This window comes from Entelurus aequoreus, linkage group LG13, assembly GCF_033978785.1.
Source record: "Entelurus aequoreus isolate RoL-2023_Sb linkage group LG13, RoL_Eaeq_v1.1, whole genome shotgun sequence".
Lineage (NCBI taxonomy): Eukaryota > Metazoa > Chordata > Actinopteri > Syngnathiformes > Syngnathidae > Entelurus > Entelurus aequoreus.
In genome coordinates this window covers 12736911-12752759 of record NC_084743.1, presented here as the reverse complement: position 1 = coordinate 12752759, position 15849 = coordinate 12736911, and the positions used below count along the sequence as shown (strand labels likewise).

At 37.0% G+C, this 15849-nt stretch overlaps 1 protein-coding gene across 1 annotated transcript in view; it reads right to left on the bottom strand.

Annotated features, from left to right (window-relative positions):
* The window catches only part of epha6 (eph receptor A6), a 391998-nt gene that overhangs the window by 31467 nt on the left and 344682 nt on the right, over positions 1 to 15849 (bottom strand). The window contains 2 exon segments of the mRNA XM_062067464.1: positions 4331 to 4516; positions 13382 to 13507. Coding sequence (XP_061923448.1) covers positions 4331 to 4516; positions 13382 to 13507 — 312 coding nt within the window.

Sequence of the window (15849 nt, the reverse complement as noted above, 5' to 3'; positions counted from 1 at the left end):
CACCGGGATAAAGACTGATGGGATGTTTATATCTTCCTGTTTAGATGAAGACATAATTATAATCCTCACACAAGTAAAGAAAAAAAGTGCCACGAGTGAGTGTCTTTTCGTGTCTATGTATCTAGAATTAGCTTTCACCAACTCAGAGGCAATGCAGCAGCTCTTCTATTAGTCCCGGGTCCAGTGGACCCGGACATCTAGAATAATAGAAATGTGTAGGGGGGGGTGTATGGTGTGTGTTCATTAAATATGTATTCTGATATATGTTCTTCACAGAAAATGAGCCAAAGTCAGTGAGTCTCAGTTTGAAAACTTAATTAATTGTATCATTTTTCTTTTAATAAGAAATGAAAACGGGTCCCACAGACCAGGAACACCACACCAGGGTTAAAATGGGGCAAATAAACGAGGGACATGATGGATTGTGAACATGTTTGGTGGTCATAAACAGGCTGCAGGGACACTGATTACTCCTAGAACGTCGTTGAAAATGTCACTTTTGCCAATCAGTCGGGTTGCAGTGTTGTCGTCACATTTGTATTCACAGTGGTGTGTCACTTTTATACAGCTGTGTAAAACACAGGTGCTCAACAAGTCACAACTCGCACACGCCTTGCATGCATAAAGCGTACCGGGCCGTAAAACATGCCACATGGCACTGCTGCATGCACACACACAATATTGTACAATATAGGAAGGTCTCTTCAACTGGCGGCCCCGGGGGCCAAATCCAGCCCTGGAATGATACCATACTGACCAATGAGTTCAGCTCAAAACTTGGGAGTCAAACATTTTTGCAGCACATTCCTAAAAACACCAGAATGCTGCTGTTTAGAGGAACTTGGATTACTCGTTGTAGCAAACAGAGAATACTCTGGTCCTAACTTGTAATTGACATAACTGAGGCGTTCCTCAAGGCACCACTTTTTGGCGTCTTTTTTATTTATGTATCCAGTCTGTAATCATTTGTTCTTCTTCAGTTATGTTAGTCCACCATTGTAGTCCGTGCCGACACTGTAGCAGCAACAGAGATACAGTCTCAGGCATGTGATTTTTCCGTCTAAAGTCGGAATTCCGTCTTTTTTAATCTCGGGAAAAAAAAAAAAAAATCTCCCGTTTTTCCGTTTTTTTTCCCGACCCTAAATCAAGATTCGAGATGTAGTTTATATTACGCCGTAGTTGATTGGTCAATATGTTCCTTGTGACCAATCAGGACATCTGTTATGAATGATGACGTTAATAACGTCATCATTCATAATGGTTTTTAGCGGCATTTTCCATATGTAAACGATGTCGGTTCTCGAGAGAAAGGACGCTTTACGAGTAAAAGAAATTGATAAACATGTCAAAAAGAAGTTTCGATGTGACTCGATGGAAAGGGAAATCACTGATACTGTTGGGAAGAAGGAAGTTACGACTTTGTTCGGTGATTTTATTCGGAAAATCGATCGTCCCGGAAAGGTTTTGTGCACGTGGTGTCATGATAATATTGACTATGGATCACGAGGTCTCAAGGCTTTGGAAGTACATGCGAAACGCCAAAAACATATGAACTTGAAGCAAGGAAAACGAACTTTTCACTAGCTGGTACTTTTGGATGTCAACCGAAAGTGAGCAAACCTTACGGACTTCATCTTGTTTACATCTACAACTGTCGTAGACATGGAGAGGAAAGATCCGCCCAAACAACCCACTTCAGTTGCAGACAGGGTTGTTAATAATGAGGTAAGCTAAAAAATATTTGCTTGCGAAATACGCATGTTTGTTTTAAATATTAACCAATTATTGCTTTGCGAAATATAAATGGGTTTTTCTAAAAATAAAAAGCCACGTGAAAATATATTATGAAATTACAGAAATTCAAAGAGTCGCATTATTGATTCTAGTTAACAACTTATTTGAAATAAATTTGCATATAATACTATTTTGTAATATTAAGTTCTTATGTAGTCTGTTGAAACTATTGTCAGTGGTGTAACAATCTTGGAGGTAAATATTTTCACACTTGTTTCATGCAATATGTCCTCACATTATTATTTCCTATTTTCAAATATGAGTAAACAATACTAAACATGTTTAATTATTTTCGTAAATGTATATCCTATTTTGGCGAAAAGAATGAAATGTTTACATTACATTACATGAACTGAAGTAATGTGGTAATACTGTAAATAAACTGCAGATAATAACACTGATCAATGTGACACCTGTGGATGTGAAATGAACACAAGATGTAAATATTAGTGACTAAATACTGTTGGGACTGAACCATATACAGTGATTCATTAGGATAATTGGGTTATGTATGTTCTATTAATGATGTTTTCATGTCTTTAAACACTAAAATATTTTCTTCAAATGGTGCTGTCTTTGTTAATTTTAGCATGTTAAATTGGTGAAAAACCAGGAGCTTCGGGGGCCGTTGCCCCCCTTGTCCCCCCACCAGGGCACCGCCCTGGACCTGGCTGGGGGCCTTCATCCCCCAGACCCCCGGAAATTTTTTCAGTCTTTTTCATTGTGGTCAAATCACATGCCTGCAGTCTATAAGATATATAGATATCTAATGTATTCATACATTGTTTATGTAGGATATACGCATGTATATTTATGTAGGATTTACACATGTATATATAACCTAATCATATTGTTTCTTCATTTTAAAAATAGCTGACCATTTTTTCCCCCCTTCTCTGGGATTATATTCCCCAGTTTTGATCTGGGACGTCTGGTCACTTACACCAGTGTTTTTCAACCTTTTTTGAGCCAAGGCACATTTTTTTGCGTTGAAAAAAATGCGGAGGCACACCACCAGCAGAAATCATTAAAAAACAAAACTCAGTTGACCGTAAAAAGTCGTTGTCGCAATTGTCGGATACGAATTTAAAGCATAACCAAGCATGCATCAATATAGCTCTTGTCTCAAAGTAGGTGTACTGTCACCACCTGTCACATCACACCCTGACTTAGTTGGACTTTTTTGCTGTTTTCCTGTGTGTAGCGTTTTACTTCTTGTCTTGCGCTCCTATTTAGGTGGCTTTTTCTCTTTTTTTGGTATTTCCTTGTAGCAGTTTCAAGTCTTCCTTTGAGCTATATTTCCCGCATCTACCTAGTTTTAGCAATCAAGACTATTTAAGTTGTTTTTATCCTTCTTTGTGGGGACATTGTTGATTGTCACGTCATGTTCGGATGTACTTTGTGGACGCCGTCTTTGCTCCACAGTAAGTCTTTGCTGTCGTCCAGCATTCTGTTTTTGTTTTCTTTGTAGCCAGTTCAGTTTTAGTTTCGTTCTGCACAGCCTTCCCTAAGCTTCAATGCCTTTTCTTAGCGGCACTCGCCTTTTGTTTATTTTTGGTTTAAGCATTAGATACGACAACAAACCCTCGTCGTCTCACAAGACGTGTTCCCGACATCTACAAAGCAATTAGCTACCTGCTGCCACCTACTGATATGGAAGAGTATTACACGGTTACTCTGCCGAGCTCTAGACAGCACTGACACTCAACAACAACACATCATTTGCAGACTATAATTACTGGGTTTTTTTAACCCCAAATAAGAGAAATGACATATCTCCCACGGCACACCAGACTGTATCTCACGGCACACTAGTTGAAAAACACTGCGCTAGTGGATATACCTTCTCAATCGAAGAGACTCGACGAAGGGAGAAAAATGCGCCGTTAACGCGCCGAGTTAACTTTCAGTTTCGATCCCCGCAAGGGAACTGCAGTTCCGTCTCCTTTCCAGCGTTGGTATTACTATTGTTTGAACTTACTTTTTTGTATAGAATAATTCTAGTCACCTGTCATTATTTAGACAGCCTAAGAACTAACAAATATTTGTCCCTCATTAACCTCTTAAGGCCCAAGCTGTTTGTTTACATGCTTTTTTTTAATTTATCTTTGCTATTTGGGCTTTTTGGATCCTAATTACAATAAAAACTAAGAATCATCTTTTGATATGATTTACTTCCATAAGTACACAAACGTGTTCTTCATGTTTAGTGACATGCTAATTCTTATTTTTACACTTTTTTTCCCCAAATTCCATTGTATGTTATACTCTTCTGACACCACCAGATGGCAGTATAAGTGTCCACATAAGTGGCCATAAGACCCCAATTCAGCAGTGTACACAATTTTGGAAATAAGAGCTAAAAGGTGCTGTCCACACATGTGGCCACTAGACCTTTAGTAAGAGAGAATCCTACTAATCACGTTTTAAAGACTTTTAACGTAGAAAATGATTGAATGTCGCTTTTTGTGTCGTACAAATGAAGGCCCTTTTTTTTCCACCCCCAAATCACGTGCAATGCGAGAGGGAATCGTACTTTTTGTGACCACGCCTTCCAGCCTGATGATGTTGGGGTGGTCGAACTGGCCCATGATGGACGCCTCGCGCAGGAAATCCCGCCGCTGACGCTCCACGTAGCCGCCTTTCAGCGTCTTTATGGCCACCGCAATCTCCTTCTTGCCGGGGGTTCTCAGGCGCCCGCTGCACACTTCTCCGAACTCACCTGCGGCGCCACACACACACACACACACACACACACACACACACACACACACACACACACACACACACACACACACACACACACACACACACACACACACACACACACACACACACACACACACACACACTGTAAGGCACAGGTGTCAAAATCATGGCCCGCAACATCATTTCATGTGGCCTGCGAAAGGCCGGAAATAAAAGCAAAATAAGAAAAAACATCTTTAAATAAATAAAAAATATATATAAATAAATAATCAGAATATATTAAGGGTATATTTTTTCATAGAAACTACATTTTAAGAAAATAATAAGTGTTATTTTTGTATTTTCAGTATTCATGGATGCAGTTATATATGATATGTATCTTGTAATTAAATACTAAATATCCTCTATGCTATAATTGTGAGCATTTTCTGCTCAACTGAAACTTACTCTTCTTCTTCTCCATATTTTGGCGCGCTCTACCTTCCGCGTTTTTCATCCGATTCAAGCCGTTCCAACTTCAAACTGTTCAGCCTATTCGGGAATGGCGGGCTTTCCCTTCCCTGGGGAGGCGTAGCTCGGTTGGTAGAACGGCCGCGCCAGCAACTTGAGGGTTCCAGGTTCGATCCCCGCTTCCGCCATCCTAGTCACTGCAGTCGTGTCCTTGGGCAAGACACTTTACCCACCTGCTCCCAGTGCCACCCACACTGCTTTAAATGTAACTTAGATGTTGGGTTTCACTATGTAAAAGCGCTTTGAGTCGCTAGAGAAAAAGCGCTATATAAATGTAATTCACTTCACTTCACTTACCTTGACAAATTCCAGAAATTCCCAGATTTCCAGGTTTTTTCATTTTTCCCATTCAAAATGAATTGCCATTTTTTCCAAACATTCACCATTTCCACATTTTTCAGCCTATTCAAACCATTCCACCTTCAACACATTCCACCATCCTGGAAATTTATACTACCTTTTTTCCAAGTTCAAAAAAGATTTTCCAGAATTCCTGATTTTCCAAAGCCCTATTTCCACCCTTTTTTCTGTTGACTACTCCTTCCACATTTTTCCAACCCATTTCAACCGTTGCACCGTCAAATCAATCCTCTTAATCAGGACTGGAAAAATTCCCGGTTTTCCCGAAATTCCAGGAATTCCGTTATACCATTTCTCAATTCAACATGTTACTACTTCAACATTTCTCCACCGATTTGAAAAATTTCAACACCAACCATAAACACATTAAGACCATTCAAGTTTTTTACCATTTTCCATAAATTTCCAGCTTTTCCCGAAATTCCAAAATTTTTGAAAATTCCTATTGAAATCAATTGGACATTCTTTAAAGTTCCACAATTCCCACATTTTTCAGCCTATTCAAACAATTCCACCTTCAACACATTCCACCATCCTGGAAATTTATACTACCTTTTTTCCAAGTTAAAAAAAAATTCCAAGATTTTCCAGAATTCCTGGTTTTCCAAAGCCCTATTTCCACCCTTCTTTCTGCTGACTACTCCTTCCACATTTTTCCAACCCATTTCAACAGTTCCACCGTCAAATCATTCCTCTTAATCAGGACAAAAAACTAAGTTGTTTTTTTGAACTGGAAAAATTCCTGGTTTTCCCAAAATTCCAGGAATTCCATAATACCATTTCTCAATTTAACATGTTACTACTTCAACATTTCTCCACCGATTTGAAAAATTTCAACACCAACCATAAACACATTAAGACCATTCAAGTTTTTTACCATTTTCCAAAAATTTCCCGCTTTTCCCAAAATTCTAAAATTTTTGGAAATTCCTATTTAAATCAATGGGACATTCTTTAAAGTTCCACAATTCCCACATTTTTCAGCCTATTCAAACCATTCCACCTTCAACACATTCCACCATCCTGGAAATTTATACTACCTTTTTTCCAAGTTCAAAAAACATTCCAAGATTTTCCAGAATTCCTGATTTTCCAAAGCCCTATTTCCACCCTTTTTTTCTGTCGACTACTCCTTCCACATTTTTCCAACCCATTTTAACAGTTCCACCGTCAAATCATTCCTCTTAATCAGGACAAAAAAACAAAGTTGTTTTTTGAACTGGAAAAATTCCTGGTTTTCCCAAAATTCCAGGAATTCCGTAATACCATTTCTCAATTCAACATGTTACTACTTCAACATTTCTCCACCGATTTGAAAAATTTCAATACCAACCATAAACTCATTCGGACCATTCAAGTTTTTTACCATTTTCCAAAAATTTCCCGCTTTTCCCGAAATTCCAAAATTTTTGAAAATTCCTATTGAAATCAATGGGACATTCTTTAAAGTTCCACAATTCCCACATTTTTCAGCCTATTCAAATCATTCCACCTTCTACACATTCCACCATCCTGGAAATTTATACTACCTTTTTTCCAAGTTGAAAAAAAATTCCAAGATTTTCCAGAATTCCTGGTTTTCCAAAGCCCTATTTCCACCCTTTTTTCTGTTGACTACTTCTTCCACATTTTTCCAACCCATTTCAAGCGTTGCACCGTCAAATCAATCCTCTTAATCAGGACTGGAAAAATTCCCGGTTTTCCCGAAATTCCAGGAATTCCGTTATACCATTTCTCAATTCAACATGTTACTACTTCAACATTTCCCCACTGATTTGAAAAATTTCAACACCAACCATAAACTCATTCGGACCATTCAAGTTTTGTTTTTTTTACCATTTTCCAAAAATTTCCCGCTTTTCCCAAAATTCTAAAATTTTTGGAAATTCCTATTTAAATCAATGGGACATTCTTTAAAGTTCCACAATTCCCACATTTTTCAGCCTATTCAAACCATTCCACCTTCAACACATTCCACCATCCTGGAAATTTATACTACCTTTTTTCCAAGTTCAAAAAACATTCCAAGATTTTCCAGAATTCCTGGTTTTCCAAAGCCCTATTTCCACCCTTTTTTCTGCCGACTACTCCTTCCACATTTTTCAACCCATTTCAACCGTTGCACCGTCAAATTAATCCTCTTAATCAGGACAAAAAACAAAGTTGTTTTTTGAACTGGAAAAATTCCTGGTTTTCCCGAAATTCCAGGAATTCTGTTATACCATTTCTCAATTCAACATGTTACTACTTCAACATTTCTCCACCGATTTGAAAATTTCAACACCAACCATGAACTCATTCGGACCATTCAAGTTTTATACCAATTTCAAAAAATGTCCCTCTTTTCCCGAAATTCCAAAATTTTTGGAAATTCCAATTGAAATCAATGGGACATTCTTTAAAGTTACACAATTCCCACATTTTTCAGCCTATTCAAACCATTCCACCTTCAACACATTCCACCATCCTGGAAATTTATACTACCTTTTGTCCAAGTTCAAAAAAGATTTTCCAGAATTCCTGATTTTTCAAAACCCTATTTCCACTCTTTTTTCTGCCGACTACTCCTTCCACATTTTTCAACCCATTTCAACCGTTGCACCGTCAAATCAATCCTCTTAATCAGGACTGGAAAAATTCCCGGTTTTCCCGAAATTCCAGGAAATCCGTTATACCATTTCTCAATTCAACATGTTACTACTTCAACATTTCTCCACCAACCATAAACTCATTCAGACCATTCAAGTTTTTAACCATTTTCCAAAAATGTCCCGCTTTTCCCGAAATTCCCAAATTTTGGGGAATTTCCTATTTAAATCAATGGGACATTCTTCAAAGTTCCACAATTCCCACATTTTTCAGCCTATTCAAACCATTCCACCTTCAACACATTCCACCATCCTGGAAATTTATACTACCTTTTTTCCAAGTTCAAAGAAATTCCAAGATTTTCCAGAATTCCTGGTTTTCCAAAGCCCTATTTCCACCCTTTTTTCTGCCGACTAATCCTTCCACATTTTTCCAACTCATTTCAACCGTTGCACCATCAAATAATCCTCTTAATCAGGACTGGAAAAATTCCGGTTTCCCCGAAATTCCAGGAATTCCGTTATACCATTTCTCAATTCAACATGTTACTACTTCAACATTTCTCCACCGATTTGAAAAATGTCAACACCAACCATAAACTCATTCGGACCATTCAAGTTTTTTACCAATTTCAAAAAATTGACCTATTCAAACCATTCCACCTTCAACACATTCCACCATCCTGGAAATGTATACTACCTTTTTTCCAAGTTCAAAAAAATTCCAAGATTTTCCAGAATTCCTGGTTTTCCAAAGCCCTATTTCAGTGTTTCCCATAAACTGCCAAGATACCTGTGGCGGTGGGGGCGTGGCTATGGGCGTGGTCATCTTCGAGTAATTTGCATAATTTACTACAATGATATGATTTTCTCTAAAAAGGCTCAAAAAATGTATACTTACTAATTAATAATAACAGTTTTGTTTTAAACGTCCATCCATCCATCCATTTTACAATATAATTACAACACTTTATGTACATATTTATATACAGATTTGAACAATAAGTTATTCACTGAAATATATTTATTAATTGTGGTTCTTACAAAAAATATATCTTATAAAATATAAAAGCTAAAATGTCTCTTAAAGCTCTGTCCCTTTAATTAGTGCATACTAAATAATTTAACTTTAGCCTACTACTACAACCATATTATTTACCAGCAACATAAAGTGAAACAGAGGCAGAGGTGTCCTGCCAGTCAGTAACAAATAAACAGAAAACAGTAGTGGTCAAATACAAATAGGCAACAAGAGAAGTATCCTACACTTCTCTTTTGTAAAGTAAATCTGAACAGCCGATATGGGCATCTACATCAACTATATGATTTGCCTGAGAAGCTGGACAGGACAAAAAAAAAAAAAAAAAAAATTATAATGAATGTGTGGGAAACACTGTATTTCCACCCTTTTTTCTGGCGACTACTCCTTCCACATTTTTCCAACCCACTTCAACCGTTCCACCGTCAAATCATTCCTCTTAATCAGGACAAAAAACTAAGTTGTTTTTTTAACTGAAAAAATTCCTGCTTTTCCCGAAATTCCAGGAAATATGTATTGAAAAAAAACTATTTTTGGCGGCCCTAATTATTACTGATGTAAATGGTAAACATTTAATTATTACATACATACCATACACTGTAAAAAAATAAAAATCTGTAGATTTCGTGGTAAACATCTGACAAGAATTTTACCATATATATATTTTTTTTTTCCCAATTTTTAATTGTAATTTTTACAGTGATTTGATGGATAATATAAGCAAGCAGATATATGAATATAAGCCACAAGTTGAATCATTTTTTAATTTTTTTTAATGCGGGCCACTTTAAATGATGTAGGGAGCCAACTGGGCCTTGACTTTGACACCAGTTCTCTACACTTTTTGATTTAAATTGAACTACGTTCATCTTTATTCATGATTGTATTTTCCCTCGTGTAATTTGACGCATCCGTGAAGCCTTTTCAATTACGAATTGTGCTCTGTAAATAAAGCGCCCTGACCAAATGCATGTAAGCAGAAATATCATGAGCATACTTCTTATACATTAATATTCATATATATTCACCGCTACAGTAGAAGAGGCCCTCCGAGGTCCACTTCTAGCTGCCATCAATGAAAACAAGTTTGACACCCCCTGCAGTGAGGAGTCACCTCTCTTAACACCACCGGCAGGTAGCGTTGCGCACCAGCAGGGGGCAGTGTTGTCACGCACTTGCACCAAGGCTTCTTTGAAAAAAAAAAAAGTGTCTCTTTTTCCAAAAATAGACATCACAGCCTCCTTTTTTTATATCTTGAATCAGCTAAACTATTTAATGCATCTTTCATTTGCACAATGAAAGAAGAAGAAGCTTAGGTCCTAAAAAGGTACAATTTTCTTGTTTTCAGACAAATATTTTCCACAAGAATATTGCACATAAGCGTAATAATAATAAGTCCTGCTGATGTGTGTGTGTGTGTGTGTGTGTGTGTTCTTGTATTTCTACCCTTCTTGAGACATCAACAAGGAAAATAAACTTCCATATGAGGAGGTGTGAACAAGTTAGGACATAAGTCATGGTCCCAATAACATTGCATCTAATAGAGAGCCAAATACTAGAGTCCGTGAACATTGCTCCAAAGTCAGGATTTTTTTGTTGATTTAATGAACATACCAAAGTAAACATTGGCAGGTGCAAAGGCAGCAATATATGATCAAACAAGACGGCAGCTAAAGAAGGACTTCCATATTCATCCCCGAAAAAAACCCGCCAGGTGAACGGGTGATTTTACGACTTCCGGTGCTGACGTAAGACAACCCATATGTGACCATAGGATGAACAAATACACTACGCTACTAAATTAATGGCGACTATAGTGGCCATTAACAGTTAGGTTCTACAACTGGGTTGCCCAAAGTGTGGCACAGGGGCCATCTGTGGTCCGTGACCCGTTTGTCATCGGCCTTAAGCACATTACAAAAAAATAGAGAAAGCTGTCACCAGCAGGGGGTGCAAATGAGACATTGTCTATTAGATGCAATGTTATTGGGACCATGATTTATGTCATCACTTGTTCACACCTCCTCATATGGAAGGTACTTTTCCTTGTTGATGTCTCAAGAAGGGTAGAAATACAAGAACACACACACACACACGTTTCTTGTATTTGTTACCTTCTTGAGACTTTCAAAAAAATGCCACCTCTTTAGGATCACCTTTTCTAGATATATAAAGGTTTGTATTTACAACATTAATAATATATACATACTATGCAAATATAAAAAAGGTAAGCTTTTAGTTAATTTAGGTTTTTTTTTTGTATTTTTTGTTTGTAATTTATTTTTTTAGTTAGTTTTTTTTGTATTTTTTGTTTGTTATTGGTTTTTAATCTTCATTGTTTACTTCAAGTTATTACAGTATGTCTCTATATTGGATTTTTTTTAAATAAATAGTTTTGGCCAAAGGGGGCGCATTCCAATTTCCTACACACACTTGTTATTACATATGTTGGCCAGAGGGGGAGCACTTCAAATTTGTACACACACTTGTTATTTCATATGTTTACCAGAGGGGGAGCACTTTTAAAACCGACAAACAGTCAATTTGAAAAATCCCTCCTTTTTGGGACCTTCTTGAGACATCAACAAGGAGAAGTAGCTTCCATATGAGGAGGTGTGAACAAGTGATGACATAAGTCATGCTCCCAATAACATTGCATCTAATAGAGAATGTCTCATTTGCACCCCTAGTGGTGAAATATATGAAAATGAGGGTGGTCCCAAAAAGGAGGGATTTTTCAAATTGACCTTGTGTCGCTTTTAAAAGTGCTCCCCCTCTGGTCAACATATGAAATAACAAGTGTGTGTGAAAATTTGAAGTGCTTCCCCCTCTGGTCAACATATGAAATAACAAGTGTGTGTGAAAATTTGAAGTGCTCCCCCTCTGCTCAACATATGAAATAACAAATGTGTGTAGGAAATTGGTATGCACCCCCTTTGGCCAAAATTAATTAAAAAAAAAAAATCAAATATATAGACATACTGTAATAACTTGAAGTAAACAATGACAATTAAAAACCAATTACAAACAAAAATTAAAAAAACAAACTAACTAAATTAACTAAAAGCTTACATTTTTTATATTTGCATAGTTTGTATATATTATTAATGTTGTAAATACACATCTTTATATATTTAGAAAGGCTGGTCCTAAAGAGGTAGGCATTTTTCTGAGGTCTCAAGAAGGTAAGAAATACAAGAATGTGTGTGTGTGTGTGTGTGTGTGTGTGTGTTTGTTATTGTATTTCTATCCTTCTTGAGACATCAACAAGGAAAAGTAGCTTCCATATGAGGAGGTGTGAACAAATTAGATAATAATAATAATAATATAATATAATAAATCATGGTCCCAATACAGAAAATCATTGCATCTAATAGAGAATGTCTCATTAGCACCCCCTGCTGGTGAAACCTGTCAAAATGAGGGTGGTCCCAAAAAGGAGGGATTTTTCAAATTGACTGTGTGTCGGTTTTAAAAGTGCTCCCCCTCTGGTCAACATATGAAATAACAAGTGTGTGTAAGACATTGAAATGTGCCCCCTTTGGCCAACATTAATTACAAAAAAATAACATATAAATATGTATATAGAGACATACTGTAATAACGAAGTAAATAATGAAGATTAAAAAACAATTACGAACACAAAATAAAAAAATAATAATTAACTAAAAGCTTACCTTTTTTATATTTGCATAGTTTGTATATATTATTAATGTTGTATTTACAAATATTTATATATCTGGAAAGGGTGGTTCTAAAGAGGTAGGCATTTTTTGGAGGTCTCAAGAAGGTAAGAAATACACAAATGTGTGTGTGTGTGCATGTTCTTGTATTTCAACCCTCATTGAGACATCAATAAGGAAAAGTAGCTTCCATATGAGGAGGTGTGAACAACTTAGGACATTGCATCTAATATAGAATGTCTCATTTGCACCCCTGCTGGTGAAACCTGTCAAAATTAGGGTGGTCCCAAAAAGGAGGGATTTTTCAAATTGACTGTGTGTCGCTTTTAAAAGTGCTCCCCCTCTGGTCAACATATGTAATAACAAGTGTGCCCCTTTTGGCCAACATTAATTTAAAAACCAATATGTATATAGAGACATACTGTAATAACCTGAAGTAAATAATGAAGATTAAAAAACAATTACAAACACAAATTAAAATATAATAATGAACTAAAAGCGTACCTTTTTTATATTTGCATAGTTTGTATATATTATTAATGTTGTAAATACAAATATTTATATATCTAGAAAGGGTGGTCCTAAAGAGGTAGGCATTTTTCGGAGGTCTCAAGAAGGTAAGAAATACAAGAATGTGTGTGTGTGTGTGTGTGTGTGTGTGTGTGTGTGTGTGTGTGTGTGTGTGTGTGTGCGCATACCGGCTCCAATCACCCTCTCGATCCGGATCCGAGACGGGTCAATCTCCTTGGTAAACTCATGGACGGCCTGGGCAGGGTCCTCGTACGTGTCAGGGTCCACATAGGTCTTGATCCCGGGAAAAGGAACTACTCCGTTTAAAGGACACAAGAACACGTAAAAAAGACAAAAAGCTCTTTTAACACGTGGATGAAGTTGAAGGGCGGAATCAGTCAAAGAGATGATTGTCATTTAGAAAAAGGTAATTAAAATCTTCTAATTAAAAGTAGAAATTGTGTGGTAGTGGGGGAAAAAAGTGCGATCCTTGTCAGACACGTGTGATGGGTACAATATCACAACAACAACAACAACTCTCTGACGCATCAACACATTCATTGCCACTTGCCAAGATTTGACATTCTATTTCTAGAAAGTTCCCTCATTTTAAGAGCCGTTTACTTATTCTTTGCCGTTGATTTTGCAGCTTGGTCTCAATTTTAGCATTTTGTCTATTCTAGTTTTTTTTTTAAAATTATCATTGGGACAATAAATATTCAAAAAAGATATTTTGTAAATATAAAACTAATTCATTATGAATGTTTTATTAGATGTTACACTAAATTGTTTTGATCACCTATAGTGGACTGGACTCTCATAATATTATGTTGGATCCACTATGGACTGGACTCTCATAATATTATGTTAGATCCACTATGGACTGGACTCTCATAATATTATGTTGGATCGACTATGGACTGGACTCTCACTATTATGTTAGATCCACTATGGACTGGACTCTCACACTATTATGTTAGATCCACTATGGACTGGACTCTCATAATATTATGTTGGATCGACTATGGACTGGACTCTCACTATTATGTTAGATCCACTATGGACTGGACTCTCACACTATTATGTTAGATCCACTATGGACTGGACTCTCACACTATTATGTTAGATCCACTATGGACTGGACTGTCATAATATTATGTTAGATCCACTATGGACTGGACTCTCACTATTATGTTAGATCCACTATGGACTGAACTCTCACACTATTATGTTAGATCCACTATGGACTGGACTCTCACACTATTATGTTAGATCCACTATGGACTGGACTCTCACAATATTATGTTAGATCCACTATAGACTGGACTCTCACTATTATGTTAGATCCAATATGAACTGGACTCTCACTATTATGTTAGACCCACTATGGACTGGACTCTCACTATTATGTTAGATCCACTATGGACTGGACTCTCACTATTATGTTAGATCCACTATGGACTGGACTCTCACTATTATGTTGGATCCACTATGGACTGGACTCTCACTATTATGTTAGATCCACTATGGACTGGACTCTCACTATTATGTTAGATCCACTATGAACTGGACTCTCACTATTATGTTAGATCCACTATGGACTGGACTCTCACACTATTATGTTAGATCCACTATGGACTGGACTCTCACTATTATGTTAGATCCACTATGAACTGGACTCTCACACTATTATGTTAGATCCACTATGGACTGGACTCTCACACTATTATGTTAGATCCACTATGGACTGGACTCTCACTATTATGTTAGATCCACTATGGACTGGACTCTCACTATTATGTTAGATCCACTATGAACTGGACTCTCACACTATTATGTTAGATCCACTATGGACTGGACTCTCACACTATTATGTTAGATCCACTATGGACTGGACTCTCACACTATTATGTTAGATCCACTATGGACTGGACTCTCACACTATTATGTTAGATCCACTATGGACTGGACTCTCACTATTATGTTAGATCCACTATGGACTGGACTCTCACTATTATGTTAGACCCACTATGAACTGGACTCTCACTATTATGTTGGATCCACTATGAACTGGACTCTCACTATTATGTTAGATCCACTATGGACTGGACTCTCACTATTATGTTAGATCCACTATGGACTGCACTCTCACTATTATGTTAGATCCACTATGGACTAGACTCTCACTATTATGTTAGATCCACTATGGACTAGACTCTCACTATTATGTTAGATCCACTATGGACTAGATTCTCACAATATTATGCTAGATCCACTATGGACTAAACTCACTGTTATGTTAGATCCACTATGGACTAGATTCTCATAATATTATGTTAGATCCACTATGGACTAGACTCTCACTATTATGTTAGATCCACTATGGACTGGACTTTCATTATTATGTTAGATCCACTATGGACTGGACTCTCACTATTATGTTAGATCCACTATGGACTAGATTCTCACAATATTATGCTAGATCCACTATGGACTAGACTCACTGTTATGTTAGATCCACTATGGACTAGATTCTCATAATATTATGTTAGATCCACTATGGACTAGACTCACTGTTATGTTAGATCCACTATGGACTAGATTCTCATAATATTATGTTAGATCCACTATGGACTACATTCTCACAATATTATGC